Here is a 27,621-nt window from a genome sequence, read left to right on the forward strand (position 1 = left end):
AATGACACAGTAAAGGTGACTCCAGCCAGATTTAGGTTTAGAAATAACCGCATAGTCCCTGCTATGTACACCACAAAACCAAGCTTCCTGGCCCCTTTTAACCTCACCCATAGACAGTTTATGCTGATGGGGAATCTAGCCATAAATCAGCTTCCTCTGTAAATCCTCAGCATAAAATTAGCCTTAGCACAAAACCTTTCTAGACAGTTTGCTTTTTACCAGGATAAATAATGCACCTTCTTGCTCACTAGCAACTGGATAATCAAATGTGACTGCACGGGGGTTGGGACTAGATGATCTTTAAGGTCCCTTCCAACCCGAACCATCCTATGATTCTATGATTCTATATTAGATTTGAACATGTACAGAGTAGCTCCCAGTACGTTTTGGTGCTGTGCATGTTGATAAAAGACCTGCAAGGTAAACTGTAGTAGCAATCGCAATGACACTGATGTAAAAGTGGTGCATATGTAAATAAGTGAATAGAATGTGGGGCACAGAGATATAAATATTTGAAAAAAATGACACAAATTGGGCCTGCAAACCATGCAATCCAGCAAAATCCATCACTAAACATACATCTTCAGTTGCTGATGCAGCTAAAAATTGTTACCAATTTTTTGTGCACAGGTTACAGAATACATTGTGTGAATTTCCACCATCTTATAACATTGAAAAACTCATTACCTGCTAAAGGTGCTTGTTTCAGACCAGGTTCATTGTATATGCAAAGTAAAAAAATTATTGTTATTTTTATCAAAGTCTTAGAAAGGTATTCAAAGAACTACTTTTAGTCTATTTACAATAATGCTAGTTCAAATTATATATAGTTAAAATAGCAGCTATGCAAACTTTCTGGTAACAACCATTTCTCTAGTGTTATGCTTAACCTTCCACTGTCTCTCTGGGTCCCAGGCTCAGTGGCTTCAGCCTGGGACAGGCTGGCATAGTGAGTCCTTTTCCAGGAGGAACATGATGTCGTTATTGATGAGGATTTTTTCCTTCTCACTGTATGGTCTGCTTGGGGTCACTTCTATATGTTTGTTAACACACTCCTTCACTGGTCTGCAAGTTGACATTGGATCTAAATTTACTATCCATGGTGTGTTTTACCGAAGTCAGTTATGTCTTTGCTCTCTTTGTTCTCCCTCTCTCTCTATCTCTAAGAGTTGTTCATAGCACCAGTGCCTCCCGTATCATCCTGTGCTGGTGCTTTCAAGGCCTCTGCTACCATCCCACACCTTTACTCCTCTGTGTAGTGTTTTATTGTAGGGTCAGAGACAGTTTCTTCTGCCCATAATACCTATGCTTGTCATTGTTGTCTGTTAGTTACAAAAATACATGTAATATTGTTAAACCATGCAATTATACAAAATTACGCAAAAGCAAAATAGGTAATAGTCACCTGGCCATTAGATAATGTCTGTCATTTGTTAAACCAGAGAAAGCCTGACGGGTCCTGAGGCTGTGGTGCTGGCTTGGCACAAGGACTGTGGCCTTTTACAAGAAACAGCAACAGCATTTTTACTAAGCCACAAAGCTACATGTTCTAAACCTTCACCTACAATCTTTTTTGGTGCAAGTTTATAGCTAGTGCTGTAAAACTCAACTTCGTATCCACTCCAGGCCTTTGGCATGCTCCTGTCCCATCTGTAGCCCTAAGCTGGAGGCCTCGGTCACCCAAATCCCAAAGCCTGTCCCCAAACCTACCACCTTCAAATCAAACCTCAGCTGTTTTTTGATTTGGGACCCAGTCCTTACTGCACTCAGGTAGCTAATGCAGCATACAGATAATAGCTTTGTTTTCCTGCCACTGTCAGTATAAAACTTATCCAGAAGCCCTGTCTACCCAGGAACCCATCAGACCAAACCAAAACTAGGTCAGCGCAAACCTCAGAGGTATAATTTTTTCCAGACCTGATCCTATTCATCAGTACATGCCACCTGGGCCTTGACTGCAACCCTAACCGTAGTTTCAGGGCTCAGACCTAACTCCGTCATGAGCTTTCAGACGAACGACCAGCTCTGGAGCAGACCCATTTGATCACTTCCCAGAAATGCTTTTTGCTACCCAGGTGCGGCATAAAAGCACAGCCATGTGTGTGCACACATCCAGGAAAGCCGGTCACATCACCTGGCACCCTGCTGAAGTCTTTTGTAATGTAGTTCCTGCAAAAGCTCCCAGCTCACTTGGGCTGCAGATGAGCCTCCAGCCCATCTTTTCCTCCCCTTGCCTCATGCATGCAGGTCTCGAAGTTGCCAGTAGGTGGTACAAAATACACAGGCATGGCTTGCCAGGCGTCCCTTTCCATCCACTGATAACATCTGTCTAATCTCTCATGCCTGTAGATCCCCAGGCAAACATGTAAGGTTGTGAAGCCTGGTCTCTGTGTAGGTGGCGGTTTGCTGTAATTATTCAGCACAACATAGTGGCCCACTGTGAGTGCAAGATATTTCGGAATTTGATTTAAATGTGGAATTCCCCAGTAAAGGTGCTTTCAAAATATCCTTAGCTGAATTATTTTAATGCTAAGATGTGAAATATTTAGCTAATGCTTCATGAAAATTAGGCTTGGTACACTGTATTTCTTAAAATATTGCTGTAGAATTGAAAAACTATGTAATGTGCGTACTAAATTGTATCAAGAAGACATAATTCTAACAAAATTATGGAATTGCATGTGTGTCCTGACTTACTGCATGAAGGAAACAGCAGGCTCTTTTTTTGCTTGGACCTTCAGTGAAGGGTGAGTTGTTAGGGAAAACATATATATTATATTGGACTCCACAGTAATATGACTGAATCAGTCATATGACCACAGTTCTATGAACTGAATCAGTTCTTAATTATCAGCGTTTTCTTTATGGGCTCTAAATATTGCAAATATCACTTTCAGACGTGTTCCTTCACTATTTCAGCAAACTTTCCTTACTGCTTTTAGAACAGTGGAAAACAGAAGGTGAGGTATTTGAAATGGTGTGCTACAGGCAAGAGTTAAAATGAGAAACACAGCATTTCTATGGAAACTTCTTTCTCTACTCGAAAAACAGGGGAAAATAACCAAAAATGATAAATAGTAAATGCTGACCACAAAAACCAGGAATTATTTCATAGAATCATAGAATTATTTCACTGCATCCTAGTGAAAGAAAAAGCTACTGAAGAGGTTCATCATACATAACATCTTTCAATGAGTCCTGAGTCACAGTATGAAATGTGGAACATCTATTATTAGACCATTGATTATTTTTTTCCATCAGATAAATTTAAAAAGTTAAATAAAACATGGCTGTACAAAAAATGGCACACCTAGCTTGATTTCTAAAATATCTTAAACAATCGGAAAAGAAACTGAAGCTTGGGGGTTTAGTAGCTGGTATATTCACAATGTGAAGCACAGGACATTTCAACCCACAGATGCCTAATTAAAGGAGCAAGAAAAATAACTATAACCAGGAAACATCCTGTAAAATTAATCTCTGTGTTATAAATAAAGATGCACCGGAGGAGAGCTGAGAATAGGTCTTAACTTTCTATCTAATGAGAAATAGATGGGAACAAAAGAGAGAGAATTTTAGCTTTCCTATTTTGGGCAGCAATAAAGTAAAAATATGTGACAGGCTGCTTTTGTTTATGAGGTTAAGCTGACAGTCATTTGCAGCTGTGTTGCCACTTACGGGAGAAAGCATGTTCTTTATTCCACTCATGCAAAACAGTTATACAAGAATGACCTGTATTAGATTAGATTTTCTGCTTTAGAGCAGTGTAAATTCAATATTCACCATCTACCTCAATTTAATTCATGCTGATATGAGCAGCCCCAACATGCAGTGAGAATCTTGATGTGCAGTGCCACCAAACCAGAGTGCTCTGATTTCAGTGAAAGTCTCTTTCATCTTGTATCAGACACAATAACCTGTGTATATCACTTTGATTTTAGCTAGTTGCTGTCATCACAAAGCAGCTCATTTTTTATAGCAGAATTCCCTAGGCACACCAGACAAATTGGCTCACACAAAGCTGCTTCATGTGAATTTAACTGGATCAGTGTGGTACGGACACCTCTATTTTTCCTGTGCGTGAAACACATTGCCATTGATGGATATCTTTCCTACTCCTTATCTATGCATATTTTAGTGTTTTGATCAGCCCAAATCTTTGTCTAGACTACAACACTAGTCCCATAGCTATGTACACCTCTCTTTGTGAGATTTTGACTCTTAAATGACTCAAATAATGCATTTTTTTCCAAAGCCCCTCTAGCCTATCTAGTGCCCTAGACATCTGCTATATCCTCCCCCCCTGCCCCCCTAAAGTAAGACACCACTAAACATGACAGGAGGTTAATTCATGTGAACATGTTCATAGAACAGCCCTGTGGAAGCTGCAAAAACAAAAGAAATTTAAGTTGGACTGTCACCATCTCTTGTAGATCAGGCTTCAATAGATGAGGCTGCTTTTGCTTAGAGCTCTAGCCCAAAATAATTAGTGGGCTGTGTTAATCTAAATGTTATGGTGGGTTGAACATTGCTTTGTGTACAATGAATTATTCTTTGTCTTCCTTTCAAATGCTTTCAAATATCCATAGTTGTTCTCACATTCATGCTGGAACATGAGTAATATTTTCTGGTTTGAGACATTTAAGCCTTTTAAAAATGCTATATTTCATATAAAGTCATAATTTTACGTATTTCTACTCATTCTTTTAAAAAAAACTTATTTGTCCAAGGGAAATTAACTGAAACCCAAGCATTTCTGATCAAAAGGAAAAGTATTTCTGATTTAAAGGAAGCTGAACTAGGGTACATTTTTTAAAGTTATGTATGACCAGCTTTTTTACTTATTGGAAAGAAAATAAGCATCAAGAGCAAACAAGCAGCAGTCCAGAAATTACCATCGCTAAAACTAAGCACAACATAATGTTGACAGCTTCATATTCTATTCTGAATCAAGGGTCTTCAGTTTTCAGATGTTTTATGTTCTAGGCAAAATAAGCATGACCATAAAAGAAGCATACTTACGGAATTTAACATTATATAGATAATGCTTCCAGTATTTCGAACAAGAAGTTTGGCCATAGATGTTTTTAATCTGGATGGTACTGCTTAGTCGCTGACTGTGAACACATAGTTCGATTACTTTATGTAGTTCTACCAACAAGTCGATGTGTGCCCTATTACCTGAATGAGATGCTGCTTTAAAAAGGACACTTTATTTCCATTTCAAGATGCTTTCTGTCTCTGTAGGACTTTTTACAGTACTGCCTGATATTGATTAACTGCAAAAAAAGCTTTCCATGTACATGTTCTTGTATTGTGGTATGGTTCTTAAGAGTCTCTGTGGTCTCTTTATCCCTGTTAGTTTTTCCAAAGGACTCAGCATAGGAACAGAATAAAAGTAAATCTACGTCCTTCAGTGTGACCCAGAGATAACAAGACAGACGTTTTCCCCTATATCACTACGGGAATATTGCAGAGGGGATGCCGAAAAATGCTTGCAACAGCTCTTACTGCAGCTTCCTGTTATTTATGGGTATTCATTCCTGGTTATGATGTGCAGCACGGTTGAGAATAAAAAAAAAAATTGTTCATAAAGTGGCATGGATGGAGTCTTGTAGCTTTTCACTAGTGCTGGCACAAATATTTTGTAATAATTGGGGAACTAGAGCATATTGTGTGGGGTCTGCATCACAAGTGATCAAAGTCTCCTGTCCTCAGCGAACTGACATGTGATGCACACCTCGAGCATCTCTGAGCTTCCTATCCAACACCACGCAGGCCAAATAAAGTGAGGGCCACCTCTGCTTGATAGAGCTGCTCTCTTACTACCTAGGCCATTGTCAAGGAGATTAGGTTTGCTAGTTTAGGATGAAAGATCATTATTTAAATAGCCACTGGTAATGGAGAACTGCCATACACCTTTCCTTTAGTGTTTGAGGAAAAAAATGCAGGTAAATATATGTGTGCTTGCAGTCATTGTATGTGGAGCACTAAATAAAGCACATGAACAGTGGAGGCTCATAGATCAGTATGGTATGATTTCTTTACTGAATGGAGGGACTCCATCACTCTGCCATTTCTCTGCATTTACTTCCTGCAGCAGGAAGTTTTTAACTTAGCATTCAGCAAGACTGGGCATAGGAGGGATGTTTCATCTCTAATGGGCTGAAAATATCATCCTGCTGCATCTATTTCATGCCAGAATTTTTGCAATGGAAAATATTAATATAATAATTCACTCTGCTGTTTTCAGCAATTTGTCCTTTCTTGGTGACTTGAGTATGTGTGGCTTGAAGTTGTTTATTTTAGTTAATCCAAAGCCCTCCCAAGTTTTTATTTGTTTTCAGAACTAAAATCAACTATCTTTATACAAATCAAATTAGCAATTTGGCATGTGAAATTTTGCCTCAGTGTCATTTGCTATTAGGGCATAACAAAGACATGAAGATGGGGGAAAAAGTATGTTTCCAAGTTCAGGACCACACAGTTTGGATTTGGACCATTTGGGAAAAACAGAGCCACTGTGAAGCTTTTCTGGGTTGACTACAAAAATTAAAAATACATCTGGTCTTAGCTATTCATGGAGCTATTTTTCTGAAAAGAACAGCAATGTTTTGTCACTGCTGTGGCAATTTTCATCTTGAATCATCTGTATAGATGTTAAGTAATTAATTCCCATTACAATGAGATGAAATTAATATTGTCTTACTTCTGGCACTGGGCAAACTGAGGCCTAGGTCTAGCATTCCCCACTCTCCCCATTTTGTGTTCAGGGCTTTCTGAGTTAGCTCAGATTGCTTGCTGAAGTCTTCCTTAAAGAGCAAGGTGTTGCAAGATCAATACCAGATTATGTTCTTTGCTATTAGCCTGAGCAGCTTTTTCTGTTTCCCAGAACTTACTAATGTGCCATTGTATAGAGGTCATCCCTTTGCCGAATTGCTGAATAATCCAGCAGGGGTGCAGGGCCGAGTTCCCTCTCCAGACGCAGAGAGACAAAAGTAAAAGTCACTTCTAGGATACAGCTGAGAAGACTTTGTTCAATTTCATCACCTCTACATCAAAAATATTAGCAAATTTAGGAATATTAAGTGAGGAGCAATAAAAGTGATTAAAGGGCTGAGGAGAGTGATGTAGGAACTAAAATAAAAGAAATAATACCATAAACACATTTTTGAGGTTTTCTGATTTTAAAAAATGGGGTTTTTTAAAGATACATGTTGCAATGGCCAATAGATGAGCTGGAAACAAGTTTCTGCAGATGTTAACTCTTTGTTATTCCATTTTAATTCAGGTGACTTCAGACAAGAATTAAAATCTAGGTTTTACTCACTGACACTGCACCAACTCACAAGTTTTATCAGTCTTGTTAGAAATACATAAATAAAAAGAAAACACATGTAAATAAATATTAAAAGTCTATCCACGTAACAGCCTACAAGTATGTAGAAGGTATACACAAAGAAGTTATGGGAATTTTTGCAGATTACATAATTTAGTTTAAACTCGTAATTTTCCCACATGCTTGAAAAAAACCCACATTAAGAACGGAGAGAGCAGAACTTCAAGGCCGGAACCTGCATTCATCGTTTACAGCTACTATTCACATAGTTGCCAACCTTGTGTGATAGAAATGACCCAAGGCACTGCCATCTCTTTTGTCCTTGTAGTATCATTTTAGGTAGGAAATTGCCAAGTAGGACACTTGTACAGATTATGTAATTTTGTTCCAGTCATAAATAGGACAAACACAAGAGTCCCTTTTAAAACACTCTTCATGATGACTTTTTCCATCTGTGTAATTCTATCTGGGGAGCTTTCATTGTTCACACGTCACTTCTTTTTTACTTTTTCTCCAAAATTTTTGTGTTTCTTCTTTGTGCCTCTTAAGGCCTCTTAAATTTATAGAGATTTATGATTGAATGAAATCTAGTGCTCCAAAACAAAGGAGTATGCTTTATTATGAAAACATCTGCATTCCAGGGACCCCACCATTCTGCATTATCAAGTGTTGTCTTGCCTTGGTGTTTTTCTTTTCTTGCAAGAAGGGCTTTAATCCCTGAGGCAGAATCAAACCTACTATTAGAAACAGTGTGGCCAGCAGGACTAGGCAAGTGATGGTACCTCTGTACTCAGCAGAGTACTCAGTGAGGCTCCACCTCAAGTACTGTGTTCAGTTTTGGGCCCCTCAAGAAAGACATTGAGGTGCTGGAGCATGTTCAGAGGTCAATAAAGCTGGTGAAGGGTCTAGAGACAAGTCTTATGAGAAGCGGCTGAGGGAGCTGGGGTTGTTTAGCCTGGAGAAAAGGAGGCTGAGGGGAGACCTTATCACTTTCTATAGCTACCTGAAAGGAGGCTGTAGCAAGGTGGGGGTCAGTCTCTTCTCCCAAGTAACAGGCAACAGGACAAGAGGAAATGGCCTCAAGTTTCATCAGGGGAAGTTTAAATTGGATATTGTGGACATAGTGGATTGTGGATTGTGGATACAGTGGAAAGAGACCTGGGAGTCCTGGTGGACAACAGGATGACCACAAGCCAGCAATGTGCCCTTGTGGCCAGAAAGGCCAATGGCATCCTGGGGTGCATCAAGAAGAGTGTGGCCAGCAGGTCGAGGGAGGTTATCCTAATCCTCCCCCTCTACTCTGCCTTGGTGAGGCCACACCTGGAGTACTGTGTCCAGTTCTGGGCTCCCCGGTTCAAGAGGGACAGGGAACTGCTGGAAACGGTGCAGCAGAGAGCTACCAAGATGATTAGGGGAATGGAACACCTCTCTTATGAAGAAAGGCTGAGGGATTTGGGTCTCTTCAGTCTGGAAAAAAGACGGCTGAGGGGGGACCTTATCAACACTTATAAATACTTAAAGGGTGGGTGTCAGGAGGATGGGGCCAGGCTCTTTTCAGTGGTGCCCGGGGACAGGACAAGAGGTAATGGGCACAAACTTGAGCATAGGAAGTTCCACCTAAACATGAGGAGGAACTTCTTTACCCTGAGGGTGGCAGAGCACTGGAAGAGGCTGCCCAGAGAGGTGGTGGAGTCTCCAACTCTGGAGACATTCAAAACCCGCCTGGACGCGTTCCTGTGCAGCCTGCTCTAGGTGACCCTGCTCTGGCAGGGGGCTTGGACTAGATGATCTCCAGAGGTCCCTTCCAACCCTATGATTCTATGATTAGGAAAAACGTCTTCACCAAAAGGGTTATGAAGCATTGGAACAGGCTGCCCAGGGAAGTGGTTGAGTCACCATCCCTGGAGGTATTTAACAAATGTGTAGGTGTGGCAGTTAGGGACATGGTTTAGTGGTAACTTGGCAGTACTAGGTTAATGGTTGGACTTGATGATCTTAAAGGTCTTTTCCAACCAAAACAATTCTATGATTCTATGATTCTATTCTATGATTCTAACGTGTCATGTCTCAGCCAGGTTCATCTGACTTCTGCTTCGCCTTGCCTTTTGCTTTACATCTCTTTGTGCATTTGTAACACAGCTTGATGACCCCCATGTCCTCTGGACAGGGCTTTGCCTGCCACTCGGGGCAGGGAGTGGCAGGGAGAACGCAGCCTGTGCTGCAGCTGGATGTAGGAAGGACGCCCAGGTTGACACACATTCTAGCTGCTGCAGCTGCCCCTGCCATTCCACAGCCCAGGATCCAACCCAATACAGGTGTTGTGCACACTGTGAGAAAATAAGTTGGCATTTTGAAGCAAAAATTGTGCTTTTCTTACAAAGTCCAGCCTACCTGGCTTTGCAGTCACTCCTGCCTGTTTCTTGTGGATAAATACTTACCACTTCAGTGTAGACATCATGTGCCAGTGCAGCCTTTCAGTATTGTGCCCATAGATGGTTTTTCTCTCTTTGCAGGCATATGTAGTTGATGAACATGCAGCCATGCAAGCTCGATGGGAAGAGGCATCTAGAGAAACAATCAAGAAGACAACCAAGCCATGCCCCAACTGCAATATTCCAGTAGAAAAAAATGGTAAATTTATTAGTTATCTTGTACTTAACTGTCTTTTTAAAGTCATTTTACAACATAAATGTATGGATGTGCATGTGTACATTTATTCCAAGAGAGGGAGAGCACACAGAGCTTGAATCTTCCTTCTGTCACTGTATCAAAATTATCTTGAAATCACTAAATCTAAATGACTTAGTTCTAAAGTCACTAATTAAGCCTCACAAAATGCCTGGCCATTTCATAGACAGGGAAAATGAGGCACAGAGAGACACCCGATGTACCATTCATATGACTGAATGTTCAGCTAGTTGTCTAGATTTTCCATTGTCACTGGAAAAAAAGAAACATTTGTAGGGCAAAACTCATCTCATGATGAAACATGTCTAATGTAGGCCAGAAGAATCGCACCTAAAAGTAGGGTGTTGAGAATTAGTCCTGCTGTAGATGTCTGCATCGTATATAGCTGAATTTAGATGAGATTAATCTCAACCCAGTGACGTGCCCACAGCAGAAGAGCAAGTCAAAGCAAGAAGCATAAGTCCTGACAAACTGGTTGCACTAATCAATGCTTACCATGTAGGAAGAAAAGTAATCTGCTGGCACTGGGGTGGTTAAAATGGGGAACAGGAACAGTAAACAGGCTATACCCTATAGGTTCATGCTGTTCCAGGTTTAATTGTGTTTATGTTAATTCATCAAAATATATTACAACAATTGCCTAAATATTATATGAATATTAAGTATGGAGGATGCTCCTCAGTTTTGTGGCATCAGTTATTCCAATGGGACACCGAAAACACCAGATAAGACACCGTAAACTGCAAGGAGAGAACACTTCACGCAGTGATACCACAGAAATATTACTGAAGAAGAAACAGGACAGAATCCCGAAACCTGGGGTTTGATGAAAGAAAAGAAGGCAGTTGGCAGATGGAAAGTGGGAGACTTCTTCAAGCACAAGAAGCAGAAGGAAACAAAGCATTAATTCAAGAGTGGAAAGGAGAGACAAGACTTGGCAAAGTGTAGAGAGCAAGGTGGGCAGCAGAAGAGACATAACAGAGGGGTAGGTCAAAAAAATTATTTACAGACTTGTAAATAATACAGACTTCAAACCAGAAGTTTTAACTGGATTAGAAATAGACAAATAATAACCATGACTATTCATACTTATCAGTTTGTGCATAGCCAAATAAAATAAAAAAAACTTCTGGTCAGGCTTGAAGCAGTGCTAGGACCTTTACTTTCTCTTAGACTCTGCTACAGAATCTTTACTGTTAAATTACAGTCAGTTGTCACTTGTCACAAACAGGATATCTCTATTTGACACCATTTACACAACTCCACTAATGTTTAGGGAAGTTTCCTGTAAAAATAGCCAATGTATCAAAAAGGAAATAAAGGTCATTATACTTTATATCTTTGAAAGAAGATATTTATTGAAAATGGATAATAAGCAGGATTCCTTGCTCATAGCCTGACCCATGTCAGAACAGTGCCTCATAATGCAAAATGCCAAAACCACAGCAGCAGGCTAGAAATGTTTCAACACACTGGAATTGGCTGATCGTGCTGCCATTCAGAGGGACCCCCACAGGCTGGGAAATGGGCTGAGAGAAACCTCATGAAGTTCAACAAAGGGACATGCACTGGTACAGGATGGGGGTCAACCTGATGGAAAGGACCTGAATGTCCTGGTGGACTACAAGTTGGACATGAGCCAGCAATGTGCCCTTGCAGCAAAGGTGGCCAACAGCATCCTGGGCTGCATTAGGAGGAGCACCACCAGCAGCTCGAGGGAGATGATCCTTCCCCTCTGCTCAGCACTGGTGAGACACATCTAGAGTGGCTGGTCCAGTTCTGCACTTCCCCGTACAAGAGAAAAATGGGCGAGAGCAAGTCCAATGAAGGGCTGCAAAGATGATAAAAGGACTGCATAAATAAACACCTGATGGGGGTGCAAAGAAGACAAAGCCAAACTCTTCTCAGTGGTGCCCACTAAAAGGACGGAAGGCAATGGGCACAAACGGAAACATAAGAAACTTAAACAGAAGAAAACGCTTTTTACTGTGTGGGTGGTTGAAGACCGAAACAGGTTGCCCAGAACGAGTCTCCATTCTAGGATACATTCAAAACCCAACTGGACACAACCCTGAGCACCCTATTTTAGATGACCCTGCTTTGAGCAGTGCTTTGGACTGGAAGATCTCCAAAGGTACGTTTCCCACCTCAGTGATTCTATGATTCTGCGAATTAAGGCGTGAAGCTTAAAAAGTGCAGCGATTGCTTTCTTCTCTGGTCATTGGTACTGCACATGCCAGCTTCTAGGCTGACATTTGTAAACTGAAAGAAGCACTTCATTTCTGCCTCAGTACAGCTGGTGTCAAGAGGCTGACGACTGTATACTGAAGTCTGCCAAGAGACCTCATTTGGGAGGAGTACACTGACTCCACACAAGAGACTAATTCTGCCTTCCCTCCCTAAATGCTTCTGTGGACGTTGTCTTTTACAAGGGATAGTGACAATGCCGGTAACTTTTCTGTAATAGCCTATATTTCTCTATGTCAGTAACTTTTCTATAATAGCCTGTATAGATATAGGCGTTGTAGAATACTTCTGTATGCCAATAACTCCTCTGTAATAGACAAAGTGAAAGAGCGAAACAATTTCCCAGAGCTCAATTCCCAGTCTGAGCGAGTTTAAACACATATCCACATCTCTCAGAGAACTGCTGTACTCACAAAGCTGCAGGCCACATTGCTTGAGGCACTCTCCACTCTGACTGCAGCTCTCAGCTGCCGTGTAGCAGACAGTAACATGATTTATGTAGTTTAGCAGGTAGAGCACACGTTTGACAGGGGGTGCCTACTGGGGTTTGGGTCCTGTACCAGGACTGAGATGCGTTTTACCCAGCGATGACTTAATACAAATTGTAAGAGAGGATTGGATCTAAACCTTAAGTAAAGTGTAACATGGAGGCTGGCCATTGGTACGCTTACATTTAAATAAGATTAAAATGTCTGGAGAATCGCATCTCTTACAAAAAGATATAAACTGACAAATAGACCTTGCCATCACAGCTCGTTTTTTCTCTCTGTCAGATGAAGCAGACAGGCCTATTTTAACAAATCAGTTCTTGCGTCTCCTGCTGTTTTTACCTTCTGAAAATAAGTTCTAGAGCGGCATTTATAAAAAAGGTGATGTGAGGGTAGCAGGTCATACAGTAGGGAACACACACTCCCTGTACCTCCTATCACCATCTGGAGTTAAACCAAGATGACATTTCAGCATTTCTTCATACTGCATGCTTTTCATTCAGTTTGAATTATACAAGAGATCTCTTTGTGTGGTAAGAAACATAATTTCCATTTGAAGTGTATTTCTGTAATGACTTTTGACAATGTTAATGTTTTATATATTACAGAATAAACATTTGATCAAGGTTGTGGGCAGAGAAATTAAAGCTGCTCTCACAATATGGGCAAGTAAGAAACCCAACACATAGGAAACATTGACGTGATCAAAAGGCTGCTTCAGATACTAAGAAGGTCAAATCAACTTAAATTACTACTGCCATTTTGATATAATCAGCAGTCAGCCAACAAAGTCTGTATCTCCTGATTTATTCTCTTTGCAAATCCCTCAGTTGTTGAATCCAAATTCAAAAAAGAATTTCATTTTATTCATCTTCTGCCTCACAGCTGGACTAGGGTAGAGTGTCCTTGAGCAGACACCTCCATGACTGGCCATGAGAGGCCACAGACTGTCCTCTCTTTTTCCTATCCCTAGCACAGTCTCTTCTAATTTCCTCCTACTCCTGCAGTCCCTCAAGTGACAGCAGCACATTACACCCCAACAAGAGAGGGAGCAGCAGGTTTTAGAAAGCCCAGGAAAAATAATCTTCAGGTTTGTACTTCTCTTTTATTAAGTATTCTACTTGGTTAGTAAATGAGTGCCTAAGAAAGTTGATTTTAACACTGTTAATTGTTGATTAACATCTCTAAGTGTCTGCCAAGTACCGAAGCTGTTCTGTTGCTATTTTACAGGTGGCTGCATGCACATGAAATGTCCTCGCCCTCAATGCAGATTTGAATGGTGCTGGAACTGTGGCCTGGAGTGGAACAGAACCTGCATGGGAGATCACTGGTTTGAATAGTGGGCTGGGGCCAGCCCGTGTTGCTGCTAAAGCTTGTTTTCATCAGGGTCAAATTCTGAACTCCTGGCTTAAACAAAACTCCCAGTGGTTTCAGGAACATGGAGTTCAGAAGTTGGCCCAGTCTGTTGGTTTTTGCTTTCTGGCATATGCAATCATACCAAAATCACATTGAAGTTATGCCAAGGGGTTTAAATCCACTAAGTAAAAAGAGTAATTGTTCTAATGGACAGACCTGCTCATTGTGGTACAAAGAAGGGTAAATTACACCTTTCTGAACTTGTGCAGTCTGTCAGCATAGAGAGCAGACAGGGTTATTGTGGGGAACTTTGACATTTATAGTCAGGAATCCGTAACTCTTGCAAGAGAGAACAGCCTGCACATGTGTGTGCGAATGCAGGAGCGTCAAGGGGGTGGAGGATGTTCCCTGCATCAGCTGTTTTTAATTTGACCGCTCCTTTGCTCATTCAGCACAATTTTTGATTTTTGAGGCACTATTTCTTAACAGCTTTTTTGGCAGAGGGAAGACTGTGGCTCTTCAGTGTTTTCTCAGGGTTCCTTCCTAACAGGCTTTCTGTGGGGGTCTTGCTTTCAAACCAAATTCTTGTAGAAACATCCAGCTTTATGCCATATTTATGCTTGTGTGTTTGTAACATATGACACGAAACCTGCCTACATACTCATTATAGACTTTACCATTGGAAGATTAGCTAAGGATGCAGTTTCAGCTCTAACCGCGACTGTTGTTGCAGTGGTGACTGGATCCGATTAAGTGTTGTGCAAGCTAGACTCACAGGGCTTCATTTTTCTTGTGCTTACAGCAACGCTTTGGATGTGGCAAAGGGAGGCAGGAGGAGACTTCTCAGGGGTTTTCTCTATCATCGTTCTCCTAAATTGAATTAGAATATGGGTATGTTTCTGACAACACATTCACAGCTCAAATGGTGTGGGACAGAGGGATATCTTTCATTTTACAATGTTAACACAGTAGGTAAAGCTTACTGGCATTTCCAAGCTTGAACAATCTTACTGTTTGGTGTGCTTCACGTTGTTGTCTTCTTCTGAAATGAAATGGGTACTGTCCACAACCAATATGCCATGTAAGGATTTGCACGATTCATTTTTGGAAAAAAACGCACAATGAATAAAGTGGTCAAAATTTTACACTTTCTTTCTTTCTTCATTTGAATACAAAGCAAGTGAGTACAAAAATATTGGGTGGGTCATGCATTTCCTTGGCTGATTCAAACTCCCAGCTGAGAGGGTAGGGAGTTAAAACGTACTATTAGCACAAAATAAATTCCAGGGCCATGGACTTCTTTTATCAAGTTTGAATTAATATTTTGCATGACATGACTGTAGAGTCCTGAAAATACGGGTGTGCCTCATATCAGTCAGTGCAGAGCAAGAAGCTTGAGGTATAAAGAAATCCCAGGCTCACTACAAAAGTGTCCAGTTGCTAAAAGCAGTAGAGTATTCATCTGTCTCAGATGGAAGTGACCCAAAAGTCTGAGGAAACAAAGAGATCAGGCATGCAGTACCAAAAACAAGAGAGTGAACTGGTAGAATTAAGAAAATGAGAGACAAAGGAAGTAGCAACGAAAGAACAATGGCCATTTCTTAAAGACCATTTTCCTTTTTTGGCACTGGTGAAGTAAAATGTATGCAGAAGAAGCTACCTTAAAGTGTTGGAGTGCAATAGAATGCTGCAACGGAGCTCATTTAAGTACATTATCTTAATGGGGATATTTCACTGTGAGCTCTGATTATTTAATGATTTGATTTTCTATACCTGGGTCTATTTTATAATTTATATGGCTTGTTGCCAACAGGCTAGGGAAAAAGATCATAATGCTTAATTTTACTTTGACAGTGTGTTACATGGGAGCTCATCACTTTATTTCATATCCACAAACATTTGGAATAAAAGAAGTCTGAATTACTTTCACATGTTTTTAGTGTCTGTCTTATAAAGGAAGAAAAACTTGTTCACTGTAAGGTAGTTTCACTGAGTTAGAGTCTGCCATAACAAGTTAATGTTTTAATTGTCATGTAGAAACATGTAATTTATGCCCCTAGATCACGGTCCACTGAAGTCAATGGACTATGGATCAGGTCCTGTATTTCCTTCTGGCCTGGGCAAGGCATGGTAGGCATGAGTCATAAGGCTAAAATAGAAACATCTCTTTCTTGGGAAGAACTTGTCAGAGGATGGGATTATGAGCATTCATCTAAGACATAAGCAAGGGCAGAAAGGAGAATAAAGAAAGGAGTTCCGGCATTGACTCAGTATTATCCACTTTTAGGGACTGACTTTATAGGCCATTCTCACAGTGTTTCTTCACACAGTTTAGAGTTACACCCTGCCAAAAAACAAAAGTGTATGCTGCAGATTTTAATAAAACGTGTCCTGATCTTCTCCACGTTAATACATATATATCTGTACGCATGCATGCACAAAGTTTGAGACTGTACAAGCTGTAAACCTGATTTCTCTTTACAGTGACATTCTCATAGTTTCCACAATTTAAAGGGCATGAAAAATCAGGACTAATACTGTGCTGACACTGTAAGAATGCTGGAATTCCTATACAGATGTGTGAATTGGACCTAAAATTTCCTACAATGATAATTATTTTTTTTTGCATGGATAATACTTTTTTAAAAAACTCCAAAACTTTAAAAAAAGTCTAATTGACATTGTAATTCGAAACAAAACAAAACAGAACAAACCAAGCCTACAGTGTCTATTCAGACTGTTCCTCTTGTTTTGGCTCCAAAATATCAGAGTAGAATTCATCTCACCCAGTGTAAGCTACCTCGTTGGTTCGGTAGCCTCAGAGGCTCACACAGACACTTGTTGTGCACGTGTATGGTGGGGCCTGCTGAGTTTTAAGTACAATTGGTCATGGCTGGAGGTGCGCTGGCAACATCCCTGCCAGAGACAGGGTGCGGCTCCTGACAGGACTGCAGAGCTCCCACACACTCCTGACTGTGTTGTTGGCATGGAGAGGGGAGTCTTCCTTTTTTTTAAACTTATGAACTGGCATTGCTTACCAGTGTCCATGAAGCCAGCCTTGGCAAATGCTTCCTGTGGCTCGGCATGCGTGTCTCTGGCAGTGGTCCTGGGCAGCCGTGGGGGTAATGAACAGAAACAGGACTCAAGCACGAAGCAAGAGGGAAACCAACCTGAGGGCATAAGCAGACGCAAAGTTTTCAAGAGCTTGTGAGTTTATGTTCTTTACTAGCAATACACTCTGGAAACACTAAAATTTAACTATATTTTCTAAGAAGATGATTTATTACGGTGATATAAAGCAAAAAATAAGTCTGTATCTTTCTACATCTAGGTTTGCCTTTGTTAATTGAATCCTCTTTACCTCGAACCTTCTTCATCTTTCAGATTAAAACAATTACAGAATTGTTCTTGGTACTGCAATCTGAGCTCCTTTTAGTGTGTGTTAAATGGATTAAGTACAGGATGTATGCTGAAATATTCAATAATAATTATCTCTATAATAATTCAGCTCTATAACAACAATGAAATCTCTAGTATTTAATTTCAGCTGGCAGTGAAATCTGAATACTGAGTAGATTAAGAAGAAAATATATAACAGCTTGGCTCCCTCGGGAAAAAGCATATCTCAAAGCTTAGCATAAATAATATTTTGGGAGCCGTGACTTTGACTAAAATATCATTTATATGTCTGCCTTATCTCGTCACAAACTGGAAGCCAAATAATTTCATTTAAAAATGTACACCTCAAAAAAATTCAGTAAATGGCACTCCAGAAGAAACATTACGCCACTGTTGGGAAATAAAAGTCACACTCTCAAAGGACAGCAAGCAGCAGGGTTTGCTTTTTGCATATGAATAGTAAGGTACCATCTATAGTGCTTTTTGCCTACAGATCTTGTAGGTCATGTAAACTGAGGTAAAAATTACATTTGTGGAGGGGAACCTGAGGCACTTGGAAGTGAGAGGTCAGATTCTGAGAGATTCTGCTGCCCTGAAGACTGGTAAGATTTAGCCCAAGCTTTCTCACACTTTGAGGCAGCAACACCAACTGCTATGTTCCTCATGTTCACTACAAACCACTACACAAGTAAATCATTTGGTGCAGTAAGCTCAATAAGCAACACTTGTAGCAAGACAGGAAGGATAAAATGTACTATTAACTCTGAAGATTGGTTAGCCCCATGCTGACCTAATTTATCTGATTCTGCGTTTGACTTGTGGTGGTTTCTCCAGATGGCTGATCTAGAGAAACCCTACACAGAGATGGAGGCTGCAGTATAGCTCTTGACAACTAGATTGTGTTCCCAGGCTGCAAAATTCTCGTGCTTCCTTCAGTTCCCCCTGAAGCAACAGAAAAGCCTGAAGAAGACAGCACTGGACCAAAGCTGCCAGAAGGACACCCCACGTCTAATTGCTCCTGATGGTCCTTCAGCAACTTCTGACAGCACAGCACTGATAGTGCTTCAGCAGAAAGAGACAAATGTACACCTTACATTTTATCTGACTTGATGACAGTTTGTAAGGAAATATTTCTATCTCTAATTAACAAATTTTGAAAAACACCACTCCCTTTTTTTTCAAACATGTTTGACTACTGATTCCTATTACGTTTATTTGTGTATGTGTTTGCCCATGTGCTCCCCCAATGTATCACCTACTGATTTCCAGCTGTGGCTCCTCTTAAGATAATGTTCTAGTAGTTTTCCACTTGATTGTTTAGGAACTACTAGAGTACATGCACAAAGTAGTCCCTTCTCATATTCTGGGTAAATATGTGCAGACCAGAAAAAAAAATTAAATGGCTCTAAGCAAGGATTAAGGTAGGCAAGTTGAGAGAAGCTCATTTAATCATATGGAGAATCATATTTAATGTAGTGGTTTGTGTATCTGTAGGGATTATTTTTTTTTAGAAATCAGGTCATATGCCATTTAGTTTTTCTTCATTATTATTAATAGTGCTTTTTTCTTTGCTTTTAATTTGTTTTTCTTGTGTGTGTCTCCATTTTTCTGAATCATGGAGTACTGTTTCTATGCCAGTAGATAAAATATGCAGCAAGACATCACCTCTTACATTGCTTTTTGGCTTTTATCCCTAGAAAGCTTGAGGAATCCACATAATCCATGTAGGCAGGGAAGTGCCATTATCTGTATTTTACAGTCAGGGAATTCAGTCCAGAGAGCACAGCCAGACTACATAGAGGCAACAGCTCAAATGCACACCAGCCCTTTCCTCACAACTGGGGAAATCTGTGGCTGCACCAAAGTGGAGGCCACCAGCATCCGGCTCAGTGATGACACAAGCTCAGGGAAGCAGGAAGCAAGTTTGAAGTTTAAGGTCCAGAGGACACCAGTATGACATTGGGTAGGGACACAAAGAAATAATAATTAAAAAAAAAAAGGTCAGATTTTCAGTGGCCTAAAAAACAGCGACCTAACCTGACATCCTTTGCAGTCCCTGGGAATTTTACCGCTGGCTTCACTGGGAGAAGGCTAATTTATAGACTTTGAAAACACAAAATAGTTTGACTTTTTAGCATTACATAGGAGATCTCTGGGAGAACTTATGTCCCAGTTTCCTCTTTGTCTCTTTGTTAGTTGAATATTTCATCTACAAAATACATTCATGCCCACTCTGTCCACCTCGTTTTAGTGCAAACTAAAATCTGACCCACTGATGTCAGAGTTGTTTGAAAAACCTTTAGTTAAGTACAGCTGAAGCAACACACTGCACACTCAGTCTTACTTGGTAGATGATTGTACTGTCTGCCTCATAAACAGTAATTTTGACAGCCTGCCAACTTCATCTGCTGGTTACCAGGCCAAAAACTGGTTGGACGAAGACCTTAAGTGATGCTCAAAAGATAGTGCTAAAATGAAAAGGAGCAATCAATAAAATGAAACAGTATTCGGATACTACTGCTGTTGGGGCCAATAAAATGTTTTTCTTGGAATGGATGCTAAATGCTCCTGAATAGGTTCAGCCAACTGAGTGTGTTTATGCCTGGAAGCTAAACCTGGAAAGCCCTGCACTGTTCTTTTCCAAAGCAGAGATCACAATATGGTAAAAGGGTTTGAATATTTTTTAATGAATAGCTGAAGTCCATGTGTTCCACAGGTGATGGAGTTAAAAACCAGAAAAAAACCCCCTATCTTACTAAGCTACACTGACATTTTTCAAGTGCTCAGTGATACAGGTTTGTACACAAATGCCAGGTTTGTGGTTTTTTTTGTTAAATCTGCTTCTCAAAGGCAAAAATGACTGTGATATTTACATTAAAATCAGTCAGTTAATGAAGCTGAAATCAATTCTGATTTGAGCTTGTAAGTTTTAGCAGTGATGTAACTGAATCTAACACTATACTGAAATGTTACTCAGGCTTTGCTTAGCGAATACTAAGGTGCTTATTAACTGAGTTGGAATCACTCAGGTCCTTATTTTGTACAATGATCAAGGCCATTCCTATTGCCTCATTCTGTTGGATTTCACAGAAAGCAAACAGAAGCTTCAAACCAGTGCTAGCAATAAGCTCCTGCGTGGTCAGATATCTTCTCCTGAACTAGTAATCTCTTCTCGTGTGACATTTACTGTGCACATTAAAAACAATCAGTGGCATTTCATTTTCAGTCCTCTTTATTGTGTGAGCTTTGGGGTAGAATTGAATAAATAAAAATATAAAGCCAAGTCTACACAACAGAAAGCCTACTTTTCTTGCTGTTCCAGCACAGAACTACCCAATACAATAAACCAGCTTGGTAGACAAGTGTGGTATACAAAATAAGCTGTAGATCAGGAAATTTACATATTTATTTAGGCCATTATATTGCACTATTTTTTAAGACCTTTGCCAGTCTAGAAGTCTGGCAAGTCTAAGTCCCTTCCGCCCTCAGGAAGGGCCCATTCCAATAGACCCCTGCAATGTGTGATGGCTGGGGCAGTACAACTGCTTGTGCATAAACTGTATCATCATCTGGATGAGCTGGGGTACCGATTGCTCTCCTACTTGGAGTTTGATATTTGTAAGCACTCAGCTCCCACTCAGAAACCCAAAACAGGCCAGGTTGTCAAACGTCACCATCAGATGTACTTTGAAAAAAAAAAATACCTTCTTTTGGTCTTTAAGCAAAGGTAGTGCACATACATAAAAGACAAAAGTTGAAACTATTTCTCTGAGTCTGGATGCTGAGCAGTGTGGAAAAATCTGTCCCTGTGAAACTTTAAATCATTAAGTTTCCTTCTTTGAAAAACAAAAATGCCCATGATCCAGAGTCCTTTCTAATGAGTGCAACCAGTGTCACTTTCCTGTTACATTTCCAGCAAACAATACATGTGTCATACTATTTTGCTAGTTGTGTTTAAACATTTGTATTAGATTGTAAAAGCCTTAGCTGAGCTTGAGCAAGTCTCAGATAAATGATGTACACTTATTATTACGCAGCACTGCTTGGTCCAATCAAAAATGGTGTTTCTTATTGCCTTCACCCCAGTATGGAAGAGAACACTATTTTTACAAGCAGTAGGTATTGATAGATAAGATGATCTTATGAGGTCCCTTCATATGTGTCCCTACAGGATTGTGTTGGCCTACTTCCAAATGAAAATTTCAACTTTGAGAACTATTCAATCAATTATTTAATTGTTTGCAGGAAGAGAGAGATCCAGAAGCCTTTTTTATTAATGCAGTCATTGTCTCAGACCCAGCAGCTTCCTTTGCCAGTCAATGACATTACCAGACAGATCTCCATACCAGGAGGTTTTCCTGATACTTAACGCCACCTAATTTCTTTCCCTTTCATGATATTAAGATCTCAGGAGTAGAAAGGTCTTGATAGTTTGTTGTGTCCGGCCATTACAGGCACCTTGTTATGTAAGTCTTTCCATAAATTCACAGAGTGTTGTGGCAAGCAATTTTTAAGTCCCATTTGCTTTCATAGCAAGGCAATTCTGGAACCTGATTGCAGATGCTAGTGATGAGAAAACTTTTCATTCCAAGGTATTAATGGCCACCTTATAATTGTTTATCATTATATCAATATTGCTGGTAAGCTAAAAGCTTTCTTTTTCCTGTTTATGTTTCCTATTCCCTTTGTTCCCTGACTGGATGGAGCAGACAGCGATCGTATTTCTGCTCCATTTGTTTTATTAGGCTTAATAGGCCAAGCTTAAAAACTTGGATCAACACTTCTCTAAGCATCCTAGAATCAAGTTATTCCAATTTTACTTTACCTGTTTTCAAGTATGAGTGATGGACTTCTGCATACAACATCCCACGCGGTTGCACCCCCACCTTCCATGGCATTTCCTGCCTCCCTGTCTCTATTGGAAACACTTCTGACATGTGCCAGGTCACAATATGTTGTTCACAGACACATCATGCTGGCAATTAATAATCATCCTGCGATGGTCTACCTCACCCAAAGCCTTCTTCGCCTTGTTTCCAAAGTATGCACTTCCAACTTCTGAGGTGTCTACACTTTCTTTCTGACTTTATTTTTCTCAGTTTCTGCATTTATACAGTGCTAGCTGGCTGCTGCTGTGAATCTCAGGTTACAAGCAAGTTGCTGCAAAGTGATCGAGTACAGGAACATCCTTTGGTAATCACCCCTGTACATGTTTGTATTCTGTTATAAATGTTTTTTTCCAAGTGCTACAAGAGCATTTTTTTACTGCTTTACAGTACTGTAAATCTGCTATGTTCAATAAAGCTGTGACCTTGATGGGTTTGAATACCTCCAGTTTGGTAACTTATTTAACCGTTTGCCAAACATGTTTCAGTTCTTTATCCTGAAGGTTCATCTATACTGCTATTGGTAGACCTCACGTAGATGTAGATTAATGTCATGGGTTGACCCTGGCCAGCAACTAAGCACCCACCCAAATCCTCACTCACTCCCACACCCAGCAGGATGGGGGAGAGACTAGAAAGAGCAAAAGCAAGAAAAAAAACCCTCATGGGTCAAGATAATGTCAGTTTAATAACTGAAGTAAAGAGAGAAAAAAAATATAGCGATACAAAAATCACTCAGTCACCACCTCGCAGAAGCAGACGGATGCCCAGCCAGTCTCTGAGCAACGGCTACTTAAGAGAGTCAGCTTCACAGGTTTTATTGCCAGGCATGATGTGATATGGCATGGAATATTGCCTTGGTCAATTCGGGTCAGCCACCCCAGCTATGCCTCCTCCCAGCCACTTGCCCACCCCCAGCCTACTTACTGGAGGGGCAGAGACCAGCAAGTCTTAATGCCATGCAAGCACTGTTCAGCAACAGACAAAACACTGGTGTGTTATCAACGCTGTCTTAGTCACAAATCCAAAACACAGCACCATACAGGCCGCTATGAAGAAAATGAAGTCTGTACCAGCCAGACCCAGTACAAAGAGCTTGCTTTCAACCAGCTGGCACAGGACACTGCAACACATGTGGTCACGGCAGCATGACCTGCCTTGGAGCTCCTACTGCTCTGATGTCTAACAAGGGTTGAACTAACGATGAAGCTTTTTTTCTCAGGATGAATATTAACAGGCTTTCTGTACTTGACTGGCAGCCTCTTTTTATAAATTTAGTATCTTTGAGATCTTTATTGTCTTCGCAAAATCTGGTTGAAATTGGCTAACATTGAAAAGTTTTAGAGGGAGTGCTGACAGACAGCTGCATGGACAGACAGACTCTGACAGCAAGAAAGCTAGGCTAAAACACAGATAGCTACATTAAATTCTCACCAAGATACTGACAAGTGTGAAGTAAAGTCAGAGAGATGAAGCTAAGGAGGCTAAACAGCCTCAAATTAGGCTGTTTAATGATATTTTAATGATAAAATTACCATTCCCCAGTCCCGTCTTAGTTTCTACTTTTAATTGCGATCATAAGTTCCCATTAACTTAAGGGGAAAAGTATTGCATAAATTTGGATAGGTGGCTGTCATAAATGGATTAACTCCTCCCCCCACCACCACCCCTCTCTCTCTTTTGGGGCTGTACAGGAAGCATGAAGAAGTTTGTTGGGTTCAACCCAAAAGCTGGGCCTTTTCCTGTGGTGTTACTGGGGGTTTTTCTACTGACTCATGGGAAGAATGAGGTTGGCATTAATTAAAACACATCAGTGATGAAAACTGCAGAAATTATCTGACTCATATCCACCAAGTGTCTGCCTCTCTCTCTCGACTACAGATGAGGTTTGGAGCAACCACGCTCCTCACTCCAGTATCTCAGTTAAATACCTTGAATTGGTGGGGTGGCACCAGCAGAAGCCAGCCTGGTTTTGGGTACTATTTAAAGATGACTAGGACAACAGGCAGTGCAACTCCTAGCTCACCAAGGAGGATGCTGAAGTCACAGCTGATTACAGTCAAACTTTTTTCTGTGGTGGCAGTAGCCCAGTGATACGTGGATTATGGAACCAACCTTCTCACTTAATGCAGCTTCAAAGCATGTAACACTCAGGGGAGAGATGAGAAGAGGAAAGGCATAAAGGTGGCTTTTAGTGATCTTGGTCTTTTGTCTGACAGATTCCAGGCTGGGCCCAGTTTATTGGCAAGGAGGGAATAGGAAGTTTTCCAGAGGGGATTATAATGGCTCTTTATCAGTAAGTGCCAGTGTTTGAAATAATGCCACATAATCACATCCTTATATTTTCCTACTTAGTTTAACATCTCATGGGGGATTTTTAAAAGTACGTTTTTCTTCTTTTTTATTGAACTCATTGTATTATGGTGATTGGCAGAATATAAACTATATTGCTAGATAATAACTTTTTTAAAAATTTAAACGGGACACATTTTTAAGGAGCTTTTTTCATTCTTTATTGCAGTATCTAAGAAACTTAAAGTTAAAATAGGATTTTGTCTTCTCTGCCATTTATGCACTTTTGAACATTTTCCCCAGAATTAGTTTTGTCTTATACCACCTAATAGGGACTAAATAAATTGCATTCCACAGACATTGAGTAGAATATTAAGGAGGTATATCACACAGCAGGTATGATTTTATCTCCTATATATGCTTCTTGAAAAATATACTACTCTATAGCATGAATAGAGTTTTCATTTCTTTCTGTAGGAAGGAATAAAAAAACTCCTAAACTCTTTCACAGGATAATTTTTTTCAGAAAGAAAACAAAACCAAAACACTTCACTGATCAGAAAATTATTCAAAAACACATATAACCTTTTAGCAAACGGCTGAATGGAAAACCTAGCAGCAAATGCCAGCACCACCAGCTAAGTGGCCTCAGTGCACCCTCTCTGCAGAGAGCAATGGCTTGTCAGAAACCATTTCTCCAAAATACAGTTTAATGTTTCTGGAGACCCTGCATCTTCCATACTCTGGCAGCAAACATAATAAGATTAAAATCTTCTCATGTAACTATAGACCCTGTGCAGTTCATTCATGTCCTACTTCAGTGAGAAAGGAAACAATAAGCTTTTTACGTACAACCTTATCCCTTTTTTACTTCCTAGTTACAGACATTGTGAATCCTGCATTGCAAACTTCATAAACTGTGGTACCATACCCCTGCTGGACTACCACAACTACAGGAGCAACATTTTGGTCAGGATTCATTCAAAAAAATTTAGTCTTTGCATGAACAAATGAATTTTCTTATAAACACATCAACCAACATGGAAAGTCAGGAACACTGGAATATGCATCCTGACCTGCCTCTTAACAACTTGTCTGGCCTCAAGCAAAATGCATTAACGTGCACTTGCAGAACTCTCTGGCAGAATTATTCTGTGACAAAATACCTCCTTCTGTAGTAAACTGCTGAGGAACAAGAGTTGTTCCAAATATTATTCAATATTTCTCATTTAATAGCAGAAAGACCCCAAACGAACAAACAAATCCTAACAGGCGCTTTTGCTTTAGTTTTAGCTTATAATCTTAAATAAACAAAGCAAATGCATTATAATTTCACCAAGAATTGAGTCTTGAAGAATGAGCAGTGGTAGGAAATTCGAAAGCTGAAGGTTTTCTACGGTTATATGCCATTGGAAGAGCTTTGCTGTAAAGTATTAGGCATGTTTTTCCCCTTTGCAGTTACCATCTCTTATATCTTGACTCTGTCATTTTCATTAATTACAAGAGTAGCTATTCTATCTAAGGGACAATGTTTTGACCTTGTACACGCAAACGGCTGGCTTATCAAATGCCCTATATTAGAGTACAAAGGAAGTTGTAAAGTACGATGATAAAACAATTTCATCCTCTTTCCTCTGCCGCTGTTTCAGGCTGCCTCCGCATACTTCAGTCTCTGCCAGCCAGGAGCGCCCTGCATTACAACTGAAAGAGGCTGCACGTGAGTATTTATGTGACTAGAAACTGTATATAAGGTACTGGAAAAACTGCATTTGCAGAACAAAATTTGGACTTAACAACACATCCTTCTCTCATTGACAATCCCCATTCCTCCTCTTTGAACTTGATATCAAGTTCATTCTACATCTCTCTGGTAAGAACCTAACTCGTCCCAGATGATGACTATCACATTCCCACATACCTTTCTGGTGCAAGAGGGGCATTTAGAAGAAGCACAAATAGGCTGACTGGCCTGAATTTTCTTTCCTTTTTCAGGAGAGCAGCACCAGTAATCATGAAGGAAGTAACTCACCACTTCGGGTAAAGATGGCAGGATCAGACTCGTGCCCCTGGCCTCACTTCACAGACGAGTTGTGAAAATAAACTTGGACACTCTAACAGTCAGTACCGTTAAAAACACCCACAAGGGTTTAAAGAACATGCAATAAATATGAGCTTGTGTTCCTGCCACACACATTGGACAAGGAAGATAAAATAGTTTTGAATAACTTCTCATTAAATGAGACCTGCTTAGTTTTTTTTCTGAATATGGGAAGGGATCTGCAGAAAAGGAACTGGGCAGCCATGTAAACTGAAACCTACATAACACATGAAGACCCACAGAGGAGGCAGTAAATTTGTACAGGCCACTTTCATACTGACATTTCCCTCTCTAAGTGGTTGACTGCAACATACCTTTTGCTGGTTGTGTGTGTGCGTAACTTATAAATCTAAACGGAAAAAGCGCATTAAAACACTTATTAGCTCTATGAAGTTTGAAATCTCATGCTGTAGCCACATTTTGCTACTCAGACTCATTTCAAGATCTGTTGCATGTCTGTGCCCTCTCCCCTCTCCTTAGGAGAGCTAACTGTGGGAAGTAAGTCACTGTACCTTCCATACTTTTCTGCATAGATCCAATATCAGTGAGGACCTTGCCAAACGTCCTCTGAAGAATTTTGCTGAAGCGGCTGAAGACACTACCGTGCCTGTCTGCGTGCCCTGCCCTTCTTCTGTTACTTGCTTTTTTCCAATGGCAATTACTTAGCACTGAGCAGTTCACCTTCGTGGGTGATTTTGTTGAAAACTTGGGCTATGCCCTGGAGCAGTTTAGACACAGGTACATGTTGCTCCTTCATCTTCTACAGGATCAATAACCCAGGAGGGTAGGAAAGACAGCTAGGAGACCAATAACATCTGAAAGTGCCCC

General features: G+C 40.4%; 1 protein-coding gene across 1 annotated transcript in view; it reads left to right on the top strand.

Annotated features, from left to right (window-relative positions):
- PRKN (parkin RBR E3 ubiquitin protein ligase) overlaps positions 1–15,263 on the top strand; it is a 779,388-nt gene extending 764,125 nt beyond the window's left edge. The window contains exons 11-12 of the mRNA XM_074580279.1: positions 9,853–9,970; positions 13,993–15,263. Of these exons, the coding sequence (XP_074436380.1) occupies positions 9,853–9,970; positions 13,993–14,102 (228 nt within the window). The 3' untranslated portion in view covers positions 14,103–15,263. The remainder of the gene's footprint in view (positions 1–9,852; positions 9,971–13,992) is intronic.
- Positions 15,264–27,621: the final 12,358 nt, after the last annotated feature.

This window comes from Larus michahellis, chromosome 3 (assembly GCF_964199755.1).
Source record: "Larus michahellis chromosome 3, bLarMic1.1, whole genome shotgun sequence".
In the NCBI taxonomy this organism is placed as follows: domain Eukaryota; kingdom Metazoa; phylum Chordata; class Aves; order Charadriiformes; family Laridae; genus Larus; species Larus michahellis.